At 38.0% G+C, this 19,641-nt stretch overlaps 1 protein-coding gene across 5 annotated transcripts in view; it reads right to left on the reverse strand.

Moving 5' to 3' along the window:
* PLXNB2 (plexin B2) overlaps positions 1-19,641 on the reverse strand; it is a 251,608-nt gene that overhangs the window by 15,443 nt on the left and 216,524 nt on the right. For all 5 annotated transcript variants that reach the window (XM_059471795.1, XM_059471796.1, XM_059471794.1 and 2 more), the window contains 13 exons: positions 16,237-16,373; positions 15,429-15,596; positions 14,331-14,436; positions 12,393-12,620; positions 11,726-11,902; positions 11,131-11,270; positions 10,005-10,105; positions 7,560-7,789; positions 6,361-6,542; positions 5,517-5,583; positions 5,257-5,403; positions 1,827-1,983; positions 662-762 (listed from right to left, as the gene is read on the reverse strand). In XM_059471795.1, coding sequence (XP_059327778.1) covers positions 662-762; positions 1,827-1,983; positions 5,257-5,403; positions 5,517-5,583; positions 6,361-6,542; positions 7,560-7,789; positions 10,005-10,105; positions 11,131-11,270; positions 11,726-11,902; positions 12,393-12,620; positions 14,331-14,436; positions 15,429-15,596; positions 16,237-16,373 — 1,941 coding nt within the window. The remainder of the gene's footprint in view (positions 1-661; positions 763-1,826; positions 1,984-5,256; positions 5,404-5,516; positions 5,584-6,360; positions 6,543-7,559; positions 7,790-10,004; positions 10,106-11,130; positions 11,271-11,725; positions 11,903-12,392; positions 12,621-14,330; positions 14,437-15,428; positions 15,597-16,236; positions 16,374-19,641) is intronic.

Here is a 19,641-nt window from a genome sequence, read left to right on the forward strand (position 1 = left end):
CATCTTTAGGCTTAAGTGGTTCCTCAACATGGTGTTGGTACCCTCTGGACAAAAATGGGGTTTATCATGAAGAATCAGACCTGTCTGTTTTCTTAAGGAAAACTAACCAACTTTTCACTTTCCCAGTCAGGATTAACTGTTGTTAGAAAGCAATAAATAACATACAAAGGAAAGATAAGTGTGTGGTAGAGTGCACAGTATGAAACCTAAAACAGACAGTACAACAACATCAACACCTGCTCTCCTGACTGGGCTTTTGAACAAACCAGAACTCAAAATCTATTAAGTAGCACAGCAAGGATAAAGACAATTCTCAGGGGTAGGAAGTGGTGGAGAAAAGAAAAGATGAATACGAGGCCCAGCAAAAAGTTGAATGTTCAAAATGGAATTTGGATTTGGATACTTCAATGCTGAAGAAACCAAAGTACTGGCATTTAGGTTTTGTGTTTTTATATAAAATGCACAGAATGTCTAGACCCAGCCTTTCACAGTCCAAACCTTTTACTGACTAGACCCAGACCTGTGTTTTTGTTTTGACTCTTTATCAACTTCTCTGGGCAACCTCTATGTACCACTGAAATTTCTCTATAAACAAATAAAAATTTTATTTATTACAAGAAAACAGGTAACAGGTGTAAACAATATTTTCAAAAGACCTTACATTGTAATGCATTAGTGTGTTGATACGTTTCCATCTGCCATCTCTTTGGGATGTTAAATCCAAGTCTGAGAGGATCTGTGCAGTAGAACCTGGACGCCATTCTAAGGGGCAATTCAAGTGAGAAAAAAACAATTAAAAAAATACAATACAAAAAAAACCCCCCAAAACAAAACAAAACAAAACAAAACCTACTCCAAGGAAGTTTTACAGACCCACTGACACATTGTGGGACATCAGAAGTAATGTAGCACATACTCCAACGTGTGTTTTTATTGCTTAATCATTTGGCCTTTATCACAGAAGTTTGCATGAACTATTCCTAACCATGTATATAACTTCTGACTATCATCCATAAAAACTGAAATTCCTTCTCATAGAATTCAATAAATATATATAGTAAGATCTGCTATCAGTCCAAAACAGAGTAGGATTTCATGGAATAGAAAAGACATTTTTAGGGGATTTACTAGAATTTTCTGAAGTGCAAGAATTTCATCTTCTACTTTCAGATTAATGCAGTAATGAAAATATTGAAAAAAATATAAATTGGAGCTTTAATTCTGAGTCTATTAGGCATTTTACGGAACACCATTTCCTTTTTTTTTTGTCAAGAAGAGAACAGTTATTTTGAAAGCCTTCAAGGAGGATGATTTCAGAGACTAAGTGGTACATCATCTCCTAAAAGTGCAGTTCCTGTAAGCTGTAATTCTTTTGAATAACCATCATTAAGGCAACTAAAAATCAGTACCAGTTTCTGAAATTGCATCATTACTTCTCCATCAGTTAATTATCTATGCTGTCATTATCACATTAATTAGTACCTGAGATACTGACTCTGTCAGACATGAATTCATTTGTGCCAATAATCATTAACAGGCTCTTGCAATGCTGATGACAGTATACCAAAACTTTAAGAGTCAAAAAACCCTAACTCATAAGAAAACATTAATTTTTAAAGCATATTCAGATTGCTGTAATATGCTGCATTTTTGCATTCAGCTGGACAAGAATTCAGCTTAAAAAAAAAAAAAAAACAAACAACCAAAAACAACAAACCAAACCATAACCAAGCAGTAAAATCCTCTTACAGACATTTTTTTCAGAAAATACAAAGTCACACAACAGATCTCAGCTGTTCAATACAGTATCACAAGTAACTACATACCAAGAACTACGCTGTCAGCTTTTGGCCACTGAGAACACGGCAGGTTTCGATAGACTTGGTCTATTATCTTTTCCTTCACTTGTGATATGGTGTCACAGTTGAGCACTTTCACAGGTATGGAATCATTTCCTCCCTCCTGCACATATACATTAACTGTCTGTGAAGAAAAGAATGTACAAGGTTATTAAGGCAAATCAGTGCTGAACTACCTCTGAATCTGTTCCTCTGGGTGATTTCAATGCAAACAGTATCTGAAATTCACCATGCAATGATTATTGCACAGCAACACGTATTTGCAATGGGAGTATAGATTATTTGAAGGATCTTTTGCTGTTATGCAGCCAACCAGCTATCATAAATTCCAGTTAATTTCTCCCACTAAGGCAAGACAGAAAAGATACAGAGTAGATTTAGTCATGTCTAATATGCTAATATTATTAAGTCTTGGGAGTTATCAAAGAGAAACACACGAGAACAAAGCAGTTGGACCACTGACTTGTTACATGCTTCACATTTAACCTGATAATCCTAAGTATTTGGGCACTGCCAAGTATTGCAGTGCCCAAATTTCATGAGTTCCCAATAATAATTTGAACTGTACTTTGTTGAACTCCTCAAGTATTATGTGCTTTTGCCTTCCTTTATGCTTTCTTCATGGCAGTGGTTTTAAAGATGAGCAGACTCCTTCTGTACATATGGTAATTAACATGGCTCAAGTGATGAGCAGTTAGTTCAGCTCTCCAAACTTCACTTCCTGTTACCAGCTGTTCATTAAACACACACACACACACACACACACACACACACACACATATGTATGTACATATAAATGCAATTTCTATCATCTTGTGTGTTTGAATACCCCATTTACTGCCTACTGTTGTCTAATAACTCTAATATCTGCAGGGAATATGTCTAAGTAGCTTATGCTAGTTCCAGCATTTTAAATATTACTGCTTTCTGATAGTATTGTCATGATTTTGTTCATGTTAAAGAGAATTTCTTGAAAGCCTGTAATTTGCTAAATCTAGAGAGATTTTTTTTGAAAGAAGCTTTGCTATGTAAGTGTCAGTTTCAATATAGACAATAACAAATAAGAAAACCATGGCCAGAATACCTCCCCAGACAGAAAAAAAAAAATTTTAAAAACCCAAATAGATACTATAAAAAGCCTCTTTCTTTCACTAGCTGAATCAGTATTACAGCTTAGAGCCCTTGTGGATCTTTTGCCAGTCAGGTAACTTAGGAGGCCAGGCACATGTGAACACTGCAGCTCTCAGACACATTCAGTCCTGCCAACCACAATGCCTGAATTTATCACATCACACTCAGAAATAAACTTGCATGGCTTGTATTTTGAAAAAGTGAGGAAAAGCTATGCCATACGGCAGTCAAATTAAACATGATTGCACTGTCCCTTGACAGAATGCTCAAACTAATCATGAGATTTCACCTTCCTTTTCCTATTAGCTTTATGGTAATTAGACATGATTTTGCTGCTGGTTCAGTATGCAGCATGTCAGTGTAACCAGTGATGCAAAACAGATTCATCTTTTAAATAAGAACAATTATAGAGCAGACAACTGCTCCATGCTGTACTCACCCACCTTGTCTCACTTTCAGGCAGAAGTGAAGGAATTAACTCATGCTTTAACCTACACTGGTGCACAAGTGCTCCCTAACTGTTCAGAGTTACCACATCATCATCATGCCAAAGGTCCCAAAAACGAATGGCAATAGTACCCCTCCATAATCTTTTATCATATGTATATACACATATACATACATCTCATCAACTTCCACTCATGCACATACATAAAATATTTATTTGATGGGAAATCTGTAAGTCTGGACCAAATACTGCTACAGTACAATGTTCTAATGTTTAATATCTAGCTAATAAGTGTGTTGTGCCCACGTCTGATTGCATTCATGAATTTTCTGCTTCACACTGAATCATACAGCTTAATTGCAGGTTCTTCTTTTAAATGAAAAGAAACAGACCAAATAAAGAATTATTGCCATTAAGACTTACATGATGTACAGTGCAAATAAATTTTGTTTTCCATGCACAACAGAAATTATAGCCAGCATTGCCAGTCAGTGTGTTTTCTATGGGCAGCACTTACAAAGATGGTACCTAAACTAATCACCAAAATATCAGTTGAACTTAAAACTTCTTGCCCAGCACATTCTCCATCCAGCTACTCTAAGTCACAGTCTGGTGACTCCATGAGTGCAAGTCCTACTGAACTCTTCTCCCATCAGCCCTCCCATCAGCATCCTTTCAGAATACATAAAATGGTGATTTTTTTCCCCCCAACCAAGGACATAATAAAACTTTTTATTAAATTTCTTTTCCATGATGCATATATGTCACTGCATCTTTCTCAGCTGAAGACAACTACAAATGACTCCTAACATGTCAATAAAAAACAAGTTAGAAAGGGAAAAAAATCATGAATTGGTCTTTGAAGGACAGCCTGTGCATCTTTGATGTTCACTACACTGTACCCTGAAGAAAACCAGCAAGACTGTCAGAAAGAGTAAAACTAGATTTTACACTCCCTGAAGAGCTAGGAAGTGGGCTGCTTGAGTTTTTCCAAAAGGACAGTGAATCTGTGTTCTGGAGTATGTTTGAAAAGTGGTTGAAATTTCTGACAGTGAACAGAATCAAGTTAAAGCAGAATTCACAATAGAAAAGAACTAGACCATGGCACTGGTGGTCAGATAGAGGGGAAGGTTGAGTTCAGAGGGGAGTTGCCTGGCCAGGAATATCCATTTCTTCCCACTTGAAGCAACTAATACAGGTCTCCAGAGCTGGCTGTAGAGGCACTGTAGGGAATTATTTCCCTGAGAGGAAATAAACAACTTTCAATGCCAGTTGGGCTGCCCACATTCAGGAGATCTTGACTCACACAGAAAAAAAAAATGTAGAAAGAATTTCATAAAGTGTTCTGGAGATTGTGGAGCCATCTCACAGGACTGAAGAGGAGCACAATCTGGTATACTAACAAAATGATCTCTAAAATGCTGTTCAATATGCTGATCAGCAGCAATCACAAGGGAGAAAACCTGAAGTTCAGGCAGTGCAAGAATTCTGCAAAAATCAATTGCCAATGAATTTAGATGGGAAAAGGGGAGGAGCCAAACATCCTGACCACTTTTCACACGGACTGAAAATTATGAAAAGAATTTAATGAAATGGATTCTGCACTGGCAGCATTTGAATTTTACTTTAGAAGATACTTTATAATTTTGTTTTCCTGCTTGGAGACTTGTTTTGGTCAAACTACTGACAATCCTGTCCATGACCAGAGTTTCTATGCAGTTCACAGTAGTCTAGAAAACCGAGTACAGACTTAACACTATAGGAATAAATTTTAAAATAAAAAATGATTTTATAATCTATTAATCATGCTTTGCTTACCAACTGTGTGTACTCTACATCATCTCCCAATAAGCCTGTGTCATTCAGTGTATACTTTGCTTTCTTCAGCACAGCATCCACTGGGCCTTTTTCTACCTGGTGTTTGATAGCCTTGAACAATTTATAAAGAGGCTCCCCAGCATTGTCCTATGTGAAGAAAAGGAAATAAAACAAAATCAATAGACATACTCAAGTGCAGCTTTGTTAATTATTACTGATTAAAAAAAACCAAAACACAGGCAACAGACTTCAACTCTTACCTTGAGGTACTGATATAAACAAATAGACATCCAGTTAGACAACATTCTCTCAACAACCGTTTCAGATCTGAAAAAAAATAACCAACCCTGAATATAGCAAGGGTACTTAATGACAAAGTTTAAAAAAAAAAAAACAAACACTGCTTGCTTGAAATATAATATTTTTACATGCTTAACTGCATTCAGTCTCCTAATGCAATGATTTCCCTATAGAGTCTTGAAAGTGTATACTTGCTTTAGGATAAGTGCTTTGTATTGCTCATCAGTCCTGAGTAGGTGCCTTCATCTCACTGCTGAAAAGCACACATTCTTTATTCAAAATCTTAAATTGGGTCTGCACTGTAAGAGCTAAAAACTTAACCCAGTTGTGCAGTTACTGGGAAACAACCGACAGATTACAAATCTACAACATACACAGAGCAAGATCTATTGAAATTTATTGGGAGTAACAGCTGGGTTAAAACACTAGAGCAAGCCCTCATTGAAGGCACAATGCAGCTGATTATGTGTGCTCATTATGGAGGTGATGTGTGGTATAAATGCTAAATCATTTGGAATAAAGTTAGACTAAAAAGTAAATTAAATGTTCAGTGTGGTATTTCAAAGTAAGGTAGGTGTTTCTACACTGCAGTATTTGTATAAGCAATCCTGTCCAGCATCCTGCTGGTGCCTTCCACAGCTGCTCCTGGTGGGCTTGTCTTGCTAATGTGCTTTATTATTTCTGCTATTATGCCAAATTATTTCTGATTTTACAGATAGTCGGCATTTCACCACAGTCACACCGCAACAGAAACACATTTACAGAAAGCCAGAGACATACAGAAAATATGACAATCATTCAAACCTTCTTAGCATCAGCTTTGGGTTTTTGGCCACAACATACTGCTCCATCAGTTCTAAGAACAGCGTCCTCATGATGTCAGTGTAGTATTCTAGTTTTCCATGTAAAGCAACAGTCAGTAAAGATGCAAAATACACTTTAGCTCGAGCAGAGAACTCCCTTTGGTTTTCCAGTGTGTGAATAAACTGAAAAAGAAAACAAAGGTAAAATAAAGTCAGATTACAGGTTTCTGAAGAACCTCAACACTTGTCTGCACTGACAAGCAATATTATTTTAATATTAGATCTCCTAAGCGCTGAATCAAAAAGTTTTCAGAAGTTTGAAAAAACTTAAATGAAAACGTTGCCTAATTTTTGATTTTAGATATACAATGTACTGGACTGACCTAAGGAATACTTCTCTAAAAGCTTATCTAAATACTTCTCTAAAAGCTTATCTAAAAGTATGTTTTAATTAAATGTAAAATAGTCTTCTGTGACAATTTTAAAAAAGAAAATCAACTCCCCTCTCCCCCAAATTCCCAGTCCTTTCACATCAAATTACAAAGACACTAATGTAAGTACACCTGTAAATGTGCTCTCATCTGCCATGAACTCTAATTCTACCATTAACTCGCTGAGCACTAGATTCTCATTAAAAAAAAAAAAAGAGAAAAAGCTAGAAGCCTAAATCTATATTTAGGTGTCTGACAATGAGCTTCAGTTTTTGAGAGTGAGCAATTATAAGTCTCTTCAGAGCAGCTGTGAGCACTCATCAGTCTTGTTGAACAGGCCACTTGAGGAGCCTCTACCTTCATTGGGGCAGAGATTCTGGTAGATGGCTGTCCACAAGTGACTGCTGTGAGGAGCCAGGATGGAATCAGCACTCTCTGATCACATTTCTTAAAAGGCTAAGCCAAACTTGTAACACCAGTTTTTATGCTAGATTGGGAAATACCTGCTGTTTACAGCCCCTGCAATGGGGGCTAACTAGTTAGTTGACTAACTCCATATTACATGATCTGGCACAGAAGTGTGAGATACAACATGAAGCCCTGGCTGTGATGCCACATATCTGCAGTGGTTACTGTGAAATCAGAACCATATGAAAATCACTTATTTTTATTAATTTTTGTTCAGTTGTGCTTGCAAACCTGCTGTCTTGCACACATACACACAGGTGTGCCTAGCTAAGAGACAAGGTGCATCTAGTTCAGTACTCACATTGATGAGAAATGATTTGCTGTTGAGGAGGTTGGAGAACTGGTACAAAGCCTGCTCCACGGTCTGGCGCCTGGCCTCAGGAATATCCAGCTTTCCTGTGATCATCACATCCTTCTCTCCATCTTTGGAGGGCAAGAAGAAGACTCTGTCTGTGTACGTTTTGTAGTCTAGTACTGGAATTCCAGCTTCGTTGATATCATTTGTCTGATCCTCCATCTCTATCATTAGATCTGCAACATGCAATGTAGTTCAATGGTTCAGTTTAAAAATTCTGCAGGTTTTTAATACAATACAAGGTCTTTGAGTGCCTTGTAATAGTGAAAAAGCAACTCAGCAGCAAAAACTTATTTCATCTCACATTTTCTCTTGCTATTTTTAACAATCATCCTATTAACTATAACCACAGTTAATCCTATGGTGACATGAGGATAACTGCCTTTAGCACTGATGGTGTCCTTGTTGTTGCCTATCTATAAAAAGGCCTTTATGGCATCTGAGTGAGCTCATATAGATGAATGTAGGTTTATAGTACAGAACAAGAAAAAGACATTGCAGTATTTTTTGTCTTGTTTTAGTTTTAGTTTTCTTTTTTCCCAATCCATATTCTATACCCTCTGAGTCCAGTTAGTTATTTTAAAAACACCGCAATCCAGGAAAGAGAAGTTTAAAGTGTAAAGCAAGCTAATTTATTAAAAAGGAAGGGGATGGCAGAAAGGAAGAAGGTTAAATGGTTCACTGAAATGGATGGATATATTTCTGTGGGACTCAAAAGCCTGAAGTTTTTAAAAGGGACAAAAATTAGAGAATCATCCTTTGGAGCAGCTACTCTAGCTGAAGGCTTTCCAATTACCCAATATTGCTGATTGATTGGAACACCATGTTAATTAATATAGCGACCTATTGTCTCAGGAGTTTTATTGCTCTTACTCATTCATTTGCCTCTTTATTTTACAGCATTCATCAAAGATGAGGGACAAAGAATCTTCTTGTTTCCCTCTGTGTGGTATTAGAACTTCCTTCCTGCTGTCCCCTTCCTTGGCTATCTTTGTTCTCGTGTATTTTAAAGAGTTTGCACTTTGTGCTGTTGACATTACGGTTTCACAGTATGGAACCAAAATGTGCTTTGACTTCAGTGTTTCATTTAACTGGAAGTCAAGGTGGATGTAGTTTAGGAACTGGATAACTCCTTGGATGTGCATTCTACTCCCCCAATGCTTGTGCTTCGTGGAGCAGAGAAGAAACTTTCCACCCAACAGGTAGTAGGAATGTGTAACTCTCTACTCATGCCCCAGAAAGAGAAAGGTACCTTCTCCTTTCAGAAATGGGTATGAAGTGCCCAGGGAGAGGGAAGAGAGGGAGGGAGAACCTTAATAGATCCTCTCACAGTTCAAAATGTTTCTGAACTGTGAGAGGATTTGAAATGAAGTTTCACAGTTTGAAATGAAGCCTATTTGAGATTGAGTCAAACATTTGCTTCTAGTTTGTGTCCAGAACCTGGAAGCAGTTGGTTTTCCAGAGAAAGCAAGATTGTACAAGTAAAGAACATCCTGTCCCAGAAATACCAGAAAAAACAAGACTGAGGGAGGCTTCCAGCATGGCCGAAATCTTTGAGATACTCAGAACTTCTTAAATTAATGTCAAACTCTAACCTGAAATTGCCGTTTTATTCAATCTTGCTTTTTAGCCACTGTCTATTTTTTTAATAGAGATTATTTCAACATGACCCAACAGCAAGTATAATTCAGATAATGAAGTGACATTTCATGGTAATCATTTAGGCCAATATTTGCAAAGTTTGCACTCAGATGCCTAATTTAAGCTTTGTGATGAGTAGTCCAACATGTAAAATGCTGAGCCTTCACACATCCTGCTGCCTTCCTTGGGATGATGCCTCTGCATTTACACAGAACAATTAGCTAACTCCTCTAATCAAGCTTAAGATTTTCCCATGGTGAACAGGGTAAAATGCTATTTTTTTCCTGTGAGCTTACCAAATTATCCCTTTGTATGCTGATGGCTGCAAATAAATTTTGCAGCCTGAAAACAGTTTTCAATGTGCATACATTGCACACACAGTCATTTTGCTAAATATTAAGTGCACTGTTAGTCACTATAAAACATTCTTATCTTTGTGTTAATGGCCAATCATATTAATAACTATAAGTAAGCCCAATCTCAGCTAGTTTCTACTCCCAATTTCTAACTGTTCTTCCTTTAGACTAAAATAATCAATTTATTTTAATAACCTCAGCTACCTATTTTATTTTATCTACTTCTCTCATACATAATAGCAAAATACCTGCTCTATGTCAATGCCAGTAATGAAGACTACTAAGATGTATTGATTATTTCTTCCCAGAAGACAGTTTTAGTGAGCTAGCACCCTTCCTCCAGCATGTCTTGATTGCTGAAGAGGACCCACGGCAGTGAAAATATCTGTAATACCTGTGAACTCCTTCTTGCACCGGTCTCTGACACTCTCCTCCAGGCCTTCAAGTTGGGATTTAATTTTTTCATACTCTCGTTCTGCTTGTTGGCTCTTGCGTCTTTATGGAACAGAGGTAAGAATGAAAAAAAGTTATAAAATGCAAAAGTAAATAATTTGCAACAGCCTAAAGAGGGAAGCCCAAGGAATGGAAGAAGTTTTCATGGCTTTGATTTTTTTAAATACAGCTGAAAGAGAATGGAGGAGCAAAACAGCAACAGTGGCCAAAATCTTCATTCCATGTAAGCGACTTGGCACTATCATGGGCTGGTTGCTTCAAAGCACACTTGGGCCAGTAATTTAAAATCCAGTAAGAAGTAGCTACAAATGCTTTCAATCATATATCAAGTACAGGAAGTCAGTTTGAGCAAGGATTGCTTGCAACGTGTCCTGTACTGGCTCTAAGCCACCCAGGACAGCGTCTGGTTTCAAACTCAGAAGGTTTGATGGAGGCTCACAAGAACTGTACAGCACATGCTTCAGCTGTACTGATATGTACCATAAGAGTGAAATCCACCCCTTCCTGAGGGACAGTATGAGGCCCTCATTACTAACCTTAAAATTTGATTAAGTAGTGAAATACAGACATATATTCTGGCCCTTTATGAAGCATGAATTCTGACATTAATAATGAAGTTTGTGTGTGGGTAATTTAGCTGGAAAAACAAAACCAACTCCGTGGTAAAACCATTCAGCTCAAACCTACAGTGCTGACTGAGGCAGCACAAATGTTGATGGGTATTTATACAGAATAAGTTATCCTTAAGTTATCTCCTCCACAAGTGCCATTTTAGCTGCCATTTCAAAAGGGTATGTGTGCAACTCAGTCTGCAGTTGTTTACTTGGGAAGCCTGGGACCAATTGTGTTTATATATAAAGGAGGGACTGGGCTGACTGACACCAAGGAATTTGGCATGCGTGAGAGGAATAAATTGGTGCTCATACATATTTCCAGCTGTAATTCCTTTTCTAAACTCTGCATCTCATAAAAAAGATGAAGATAGTTTCTGTAGACTGAGCTGAAAACAATCAGGTAGTACCTTGAAAGCTTTAGGAAAACAAAAGCACCTAATTAGAAGAACTTACCTGTAGCAGATGATAGAAATGCCGATGATTACTATCATAGGAATAAGTACCAGTGGCAAAATTAGATTCAGTGGGATATCAGTCACACGGTTATCATATTCCACCCTTCCAAGGATCCATTCCCGGAGTCCAAATTTTACCTAATTGGATAAAAACAGACATTTATCTCAACAAGTGCAAATGTAAGGTGGTCCACTTCTCAGTTGCACTGTAAATTCTTAGTAATTTTCACAAGTGAATTTCTAGCTCAAACTTCCAAACAAAGGAATTACTTTGGAATATTTTAAACTGACTTTGGGTCACTAGCACTTTATTCCATTAAGTAATTCAATTTTGCTCAGCTGAGGAAGAAAAATCCCAAGTCTGTCTGGCTAGAGTTCTACATTTCTATATAATAAAGGTATTTGGCAGCCTTGAGACCGCTCTTTTCATGTGACATCTTTTATGAAGTAGGCAGAAGCTGGAGGAAGAAAGAACTGCAAAGAGTTTCTTCACAGTACTACAACATCTTTGGAGAACAAATTACTTCAGTCAAGAGGCGCTGTGACAGTGTTATTGGTACATGAAACTAAATTCCACAGAAAAGGTAACGTACAATGAATTCGGGAAGGTTATTGATGGTATCTCTCTTCTGCCGTTTCTTTGGCTGAGGCTGTACTTCTGGTGGCTCACAATATAAGTCTGTTTCAGTCAGAGTTTTTATATTGCAAGGCTCATCACCCACAAAAGCTTGGGCCTCATCAATTGTCATGGCTTTGTTCAGGTTACTGCCCTAGACAGAAAATAAAAGGCTGAGTTATCATCACAAAGTCTTGGGGGACAAGAAATCCTGAATTGCAACTTTCCATTTGGATCCCTTTCAGCAGCAGATATGATTTGCATTGCAGCCTACAGAACAGCAGAGTGATTGGGAATTATGTGATTCCTCTCCCTTCCTTCCTGGTGTGAGATGAGATGCCCCTTCCAGTTCCTGGGAGGTCTGTTGGGGAGGGCATTTCCAAATGCAAATGTCAGACTCAGCAGGAGGAGGCATCCTTGGCAAACCCACAGAACAGCTAAAAAAGATAGGAACTCTTTCTGAGAAAGGGTGTGGGGAGAAAAGGGGAGCTGCCAATGTCCATCGTCTAGCAGAGGTAAGGGACTCTACCAAGAATTTGGGGTATGGCACCAAATGTCTATTAAGGCTTTGAGAAAAAAAGAAAGAAAAATTCCATACATGCTTCAAGGACAAAATGAGCAAGCACCAATTTTTGACAAGTTACCTTTGCATTAATAAGTTTGTTGACTTGTTTTTTGATGCCATCTGTGAAGTTTTCAAAAGTTGGGTCTGCAACATAGGCAAAGGAGTGGCTCTCATTTTTTACAACCAATTTATAATGATCCATTAGAATAACAGTGGTAATATTATAGTTTTCTGGGTCTTCCAGTATTGGTGGGGAAGAAAAAACCACCGTGGTTTCATTAAGTCTTGTAACAACCTTTCCATAAAACTGTAAGAAACAAGACAAGAAGAAGAACATGCACATTTTAGAGTATGATTCCTTTCTGTACCTAACTGTTGATAACTTTAGACCATAGAAATAAACCTGCTGAATTTATATCCTCTCCAAACAGCAAAAATACCACAGTACAAGTATTAAAAAAAAAAAAAAAGAGAAATAAATTTGATGGCAATAAATCATCAATTCACTATATTCCAGCAGTTGCCTGCAGAAGAAGCTTGGGCTATGGGTCAGTTTCCATTGCCTCCAATTTGTATGGCTCTTTACCACTGGACTGATACCATCAAATTCCTCTCAGATTAGGAAGTTAATATGTCACCCTTAATCCTGATCATCTTCTGTACCTTTGAGTACCTTGGGTTGATTATTTTCTGCTTACACCATATAATACCTCATTAAATTTCAATACAATCATTAGGTGAAATTTTGGAATAAAATTCAACAGCTATCACTTAACTACTCAAGGTAACAACTCAGTTCACCATCCTCCATCCCCAATTCAACAAATGTTTTTACCCTGACACATTCAGTCATTCAGTAACATCGACCACAGGTAACAACACTAATAGGAACCCTCAATATTTATTCTATCACCACCTCTGTTTATCACTTCATGACTCAATGCAACTAGATAGCTTCTCCCCAACATTTCTGATATTGTCATGTAAGTAAAAGCAAACCAAAACAATAGAAAAGCTGAGTAGTCTGCAAAGTCTTAAAAAGGAATGTGTGCTATAGGTAATGCTCACTCAAGCTAACAGGTTGAGTATACATAAGAGGAGGTGTAAGAAATGTAGATAAACACTGTCAAGAATGTTAAATAGACTTTTAGGTTGTCCTGGGAGTCAAGATTATCAAGATAATTATCTTTTGAAGTTTATGGCCTAAAAATGTACTCAATTTTCCTCCTAAAAATCTTTAGGGATAAGGTTTTAATGTATCCAAATTCAGCTGGCTTTGGCATACTCTAAAAGTTGAGTCATGCATATAATACAAAACATGCTCATTACAAACTCTTTATGGATCACAAGACAGTCTTACACTGAAGAGCCAGCCTTAGCAAGAGTCTTATAATGTTCTTACTGGAAGATCACTTTTAGGTCTAAATCAAATAAATTGTGATCTTCACTAGAAGAGGGGGAAATCGATACTATTGGCAATGTCAGTTCCTCTTAACAGAAGATGCAAGAAGGAGTTTTTTTTAATGCTATTTTCCACAAGTTTTTGTGGCCTGTTGCAGGTGGAATATGCATGAAGAAAAAAAAAAAAAAGAAAAGAAGACTTGGCTCATTGAGATGTCAGGAAAAAAAAGACACTGTGCAAAGCTGAGTGTTCTGCATTGTCTAGACTTTGATCCTGCTTCAGGCAAATTGCTAATGGCTGCATGGGGAGAAGAAGGAGAAAGATAAAGAAAAAACAAACACTTCCAAACTCTGAAATACATCTTTTATCCTTATCTATATTGAATGAAATGAATTTTAAAGCAGAATATTGCTAAGTACAAATGAATGTAAGGCAAGATGGTAGGAAAGTCGAGACTTTCCACAGGAACACCCTGAACAGACTCAGAAATATGTTCAAACCATATTTCAGTCCAAGCCCAGTGGAGTCCAGTGGGAAAGTTTATATGCAGTTTTTGAACAGATTATATGCTGTTCATGCAGTGTTATGCCTTTGGGGGAAAAGAAAGAAAATTACCTTTTTTTGATTCATCCTTGCTTCTGGACGCTCTGCATATATCACCAATGAGAAAGACTGGATGAGCTCAAAACCAGTTCCAGTTACTGTAATATTTCTCCCTCCACTGCAAAGCAGAATTAAAAAAGAAGTCAAGTCATTGCAGACTACCACAGCTATACACTGCTTCATACTGCACTACAACTGCTTCCACTGAAAAAAAACCCCTATGTGTGATGCCTATATGACAATTAGATGTCCTACAAAAAGGACTTCTGTTAAACCTATTGATGACGAAAGCATTTAAAAGATCAATGTCAACTTAAAACTCTATTTAAAACAGCAGGACTGAAAAAAGTACAAATTGCTTTGCCAGGATTTTTGGCTGTACATTGATGCCAATCTTTGTGTGCTTTACTTCTCCAATGTTACTATTAAAATCACTCTGCCTACAATATGCACATAGAGACAAAGCTGAGAGTATATTTTCCACAGGTCTGTAGGGACCTGGCTTTTCTATTCCCTTTTATTTGCAGCACATTTTAAAAAAAATAATACATTCACATAAGAAGAAGAATTTGCCAGTGGGAATTAAAGTCATTGAAGTGACATGGATTTAGAGGGATAGTAAACCTCAAAGCAATACATAAAAATAGGCTTTAGTTGATATAGAAGAAAAAAAGTAATTTGAATTCCATGGGGTAAATCACTATTGATCTACCAAAGAAAAATTCCAGGTCCCAAAGTCACCCAACCAAAAATGAAAAGGAAACATTACAACCAAATCCTATTTTACACAAGTGATTACTCAATATTCAAGAAGACAGGTACTAATATCTCCAAGAGAAGTCACAGCCAAATTTGTTTTTAATGTTCTGTTTGTTAAGTTATGATGTTACATTTTTTACATTGACCTTTGAAAAGGGATAAAAATTAGGAAGTAAACTGAATACTTTCAAACATCAATTGCAGTTAAGACCACAAGCCCTATGTTCCTGAATGTGTGCATTGATACAGTATAGGAGTGTATTCCAAACAATTCTATATTTAATATTTTTATTACCTATTACACATATTTTAAGCCGATTGTGAAGAAAGTTATGACAAACATTTCATTACCTGCTGAAGCTGTTGACTGGCAGGAATTTGGTGACAGTGGGATTCTCACTGTATGTAAACAGCTGTGGGACAGTGATTCTTGTGCTCCCATAGTTCATTGTGACTGGAACAGGTTCAACCTTGTTGTTACGTCCTGTAATGCAGACAATGTCGTCTCCAAATTCAGTACTAGATTGAAGAAGAAAAAGAAGAGGAAACATCTTCTGTTACTAAGACTATGGAGTTTTGTATTCTTTTACTGTATACTCCAGAACAAAAATACCAGGGCTCTATTTTTGCTGGGTACAGTAGTTATGAGAGGAGATAACACTTCCATTAGAGCACATAAGCTTTTTAACAAAAGAGATATAGGATGTAACAAACAGTGTACAAACACAGGAACAATGCAATGTCAGCACACTTAGTGTCCTTCCTTTTTTCTGGGAAAAGACAAGGGCAACAATTAATAAAAGGAAAAAGAAGGGAGCAGAACAAACCATGGGGGAGACTAAACAATTAGTATTTTATACAAAACCACTGAGGACATGCTGAGTGAAAGCATGGGTGGGTTTGAAGCAGCCAGTCTAGCAGAGAAAGCCAAAATTGGAGAAATTTTTGGACATCTAAATTCTCCCACTTAAGGTATTTTTATAGCTGCTCCTTCCCCTGAAGCCTCTGAGTGAGTTTCTTTCTGAGTGTTACATGCAGATCTCCATTGCATGGGAGGAGTCACAAAGATATAGACAAAGGACTTGTTTAATTTATAAAGGGCAGAAAAGGTTGGTGCTTTTTTAGGACACAGCTCTATATAGTTACTTGGCTTACGTACACATTGCAAGGCTGGCTACCGACTGTAACTTGAACATCCTTCTTGGAACCAGTAGCCAGATTTATACCAGAGATGGTAAGTCTGGTTCCACCTGCTTGTGGACCACTTTCAGGTCTTATTTGAGAAGGATGAGGTTCCTGCAAAGAGAAGATGGTCAAACGAAGTGAGAAAATTAAAATAAAATTTATACCAGTAAAATTTTTTATACCAGTATTATTTAGCTTAATAGGTAATATAAGTTTAATATCACTACCTGAAAAATACTAAAACTGGAGCAATGACAGACAAATCTTCTAAAATAAAACAAAATCTTTTACTATTCATGTTGAAATAATAAGAGATAATGTGAATGCACTTTTTTTCTTTATTGTATTTTATGAGAATTTATACAAGTTTCAATTCCCTATCACAAAATGTAGAGTTAGCAGCCATTAAGTATGTGAGAGCTTCCTGTTTGTTCCCTTTATCTCATAAGGCTCTCAATAACTGTGGTAAAACTGTATGCCTATTCTTAGGCAATAAACTTGCAAAGAAAGAAAATCAGAAAATGCTCAAATTCTCTTAATGTACCTAGAACCTTGGAGTGGGTTCCTTAAAACCAATTAAATCAGGCAGACACACTTCAAATTGTTATAAAATTTGTTTTATATTTAAATTCCTCAACAAGTTCCCTCCTTTTGTTCTCAATTTAGTCAATGACTGTATTCTGGGAGCTCCAACAAATACCGTAAATTAACAGTAAGGGCTTTTCATGAGCAGCATGATTTAATTACTTTGTCACTAAGTAGTTTCTGCTTCCAGTTGAGAAAAGCATCCTTATTCAGGACCACACTGAAGCTGCTGAATCAAGAGAATGATGGAAGCTGAGCAGGCCGCGTGATGTGGCCTCCAGCTGGCTCTGGGTGCCACTGCCTGCTGACCCCATGGCTCACCACTCCTGCAGACGTGCCACAGCCCTCGTGCCCAGGGGCCACAGCTGCTGTGTCTGCAGGCAGCACTGTGCCCTGGGCGGGCAGCACTGTGCCCTGGGCTGGTACCACTGTGCCCTGGGTGGGCAGCACTGTGCCCTGGGCAGGCAGCACCGTGCCCTGGGCTGGTACCACTGTGCCCTGGGCAGGCATCACTGTGCCCTGGGCAGGCATCACTGTGCCCTGGGCAGGCAGCACTGTGCCCTGGGCAGGCAGCACTGTGCCCTGGGCAGGCAGCACCGTGCCATGGATAGGCAGCACTGTGCCCTGGGCAGGCAGCACCATGTCCTGGACAGGCACCACTGTGTCCTGGGCTGGCAGCACCATGTCCTGGGCAGGCAGCTGCCCTGGGGTTGCACACAGATACAGGATGTCAGGTCTAGGTGTGTGGCATTAAGCTGGGGCATTGCTGTGAGGGAACCTGATCCTGTGTTTGTTGAAGCATACTAAATCAAGACCTTTAGGGAGGCTGTGAATAGGTGATGCCTTTTCAGATGTACTGCTTCACCATGCTAAAACAGGCTTTTCTTAAATGAGTCGAAAAAAGTAATAAGCTTATTTCCCAGACTCATGTATATTTGTAAATGACAGCTGTTCTCCTCTTGCATAATCTTGCAAAAATAGTTGACTGATAATAAAGTCCAGGACTGGGGCTATTTCATAGGAAGGACATGCATATAAAGAAAGAGGAACGGAGTTTGAAAACGGCCCTTGCTGATGAGGGTTTCCTTGTTCACTATCACACAGCACTGATCTTCCACTTGAAGGAGGAAGAGCCCTTCTCAGAGACAGAGAGCAACACGCCCACCTCTTCCTAGTCATGCAGCAAACCCCTTCTCTCACGTAGCTTTGCTCAGGCACAGACCATCTCTGTGACAGCTTACAGCTACAAAGCCAAGGGCACACCAATCGCAGGGAGGAAGGGACTGATATATTGCATTTCAGTTCAAAGCTCGGTGAGTCATCAACAGGTTTTTAACAAGCAGCAGGAATCCATAAAACTACATCTAACTGACTTCATGGTTACTTTACAAATTTGTTTTATTGAAGCTCAGATATTATAGCAGCACGGAAAACTCTTACGTGCTCTGCTTTTTTTATACTTTCATGTCTAAGCAAGTTCCCTCTGAAGGAATGCATCATGGTTCAGCACACTTCACAAATCCACAATGACAACCGTAATTTGCTCTCGAGTCATTGAGCTTTAGGAATATGCTTTAACTAATTGGGTGTCAATTGCTTTTCTTCCCCGAGAGAAATCTGTTTGTAAACCCTTCACTCCTCAAGAGTGAGCATATGACTGCTCTTATGCACTACCCTTTGATTTAGCTTTAATTTAATACATCACTCAGGTTACAAGATTTTATATAGGGAAGTCATTCAAAGTAATTTTAAAGCATTTTAAAAGCTCATTTAGGTCTATATAACCCTGTGTGTGCATCCTCATATTTGGATTTAATTGCTTGCTGATTGAAGCGAGATTGAAACAAGATGCACCAGGGTAAATAAGAAGTTTTAGGGGGTCAGTTTTAAAAAAAAATTTGAAGTTTAAATTAGAATAAGTCTAGATATGCACTTTATAGGAAAAAACTCATTTGTGCTTCTTTATAACAGAATTTTGTTGCTAAAAAGATTACAATTAGAACTGTATATGAAATACACAGTTAATAAAAACATAGTTTATAAAAACGGGTCAAATACTTTAAGCATAGCCTTACCACATGGACAGAAAAGTATACCTTTTATTAAGTTCAAATTAAATCCTAATTGCTATAAATTGTTAACCATGCTGGACTTCTGTGTTTTCTACAGGAATTATTATCTGCATAATAATATCCTAAGCATGCTTAGGATAGCTTTCAGATTAATGTTTTCTTCAAGAACCACTAAAAAAGCAGTATAGGCAAATTCTTTCTCTATGGACCTCTGAAAAAAATCTCTTTAAAATTTGTAGCCTTTTCCCTAAATACTACCTCCAGGTAAGAGGAGGAAGGTTAGGCTCCAAGGACAAGCTTAAAAAGAAAATTAACAAGAAACCACTAAAAGCAAGCCTTTAAACATAGACAAAGGAAACAAAGAAAGAAGAAAAGGGTTTCTGAATCATCACACACACTATTCTCTGTTACCTCAGCATAACAAATGAAAGGAAGCTTGCTAGGAACTTCAGTGGACAGCCATATTCCTTTCTCTTAGCAAAAGTGGGAGTTACAGCTCTGTTGGGTTATCTGATGGGTCCCTTAGGCAGGGCTCAGCTGTCCCTGTTGCCAACAATCAGTAAATGCAAACTGAGCCACAAACCTGAAGTCAAACCACTCAGCGTCACTGTCTTTGAAGGACCTGTTAGTGGCTGCCTGCATTTATCTCCCTAGGAATAGGGATGTAGAGGTAACCAGCCAGCAAAGTTAGCTCTGAAAAACACAGCTCTAAGGGGGAAAAA

This window comes from Ammospiza nelsoni, chromosome 5, assembly GCF_027579445.1.
Source record: "Ammospiza nelsoni isolate bAmmNel1 chromosome 5, bAmmNel1.pri, whole genome shotgun sequence".
Classification (NCBI taxonomy): domain Eukaryota; kingdom Metazoa; phylum Chordata; class Aves; order Passeriformes; family Passerellidae; genus Ammospiza; species Ammospiza nelsoni.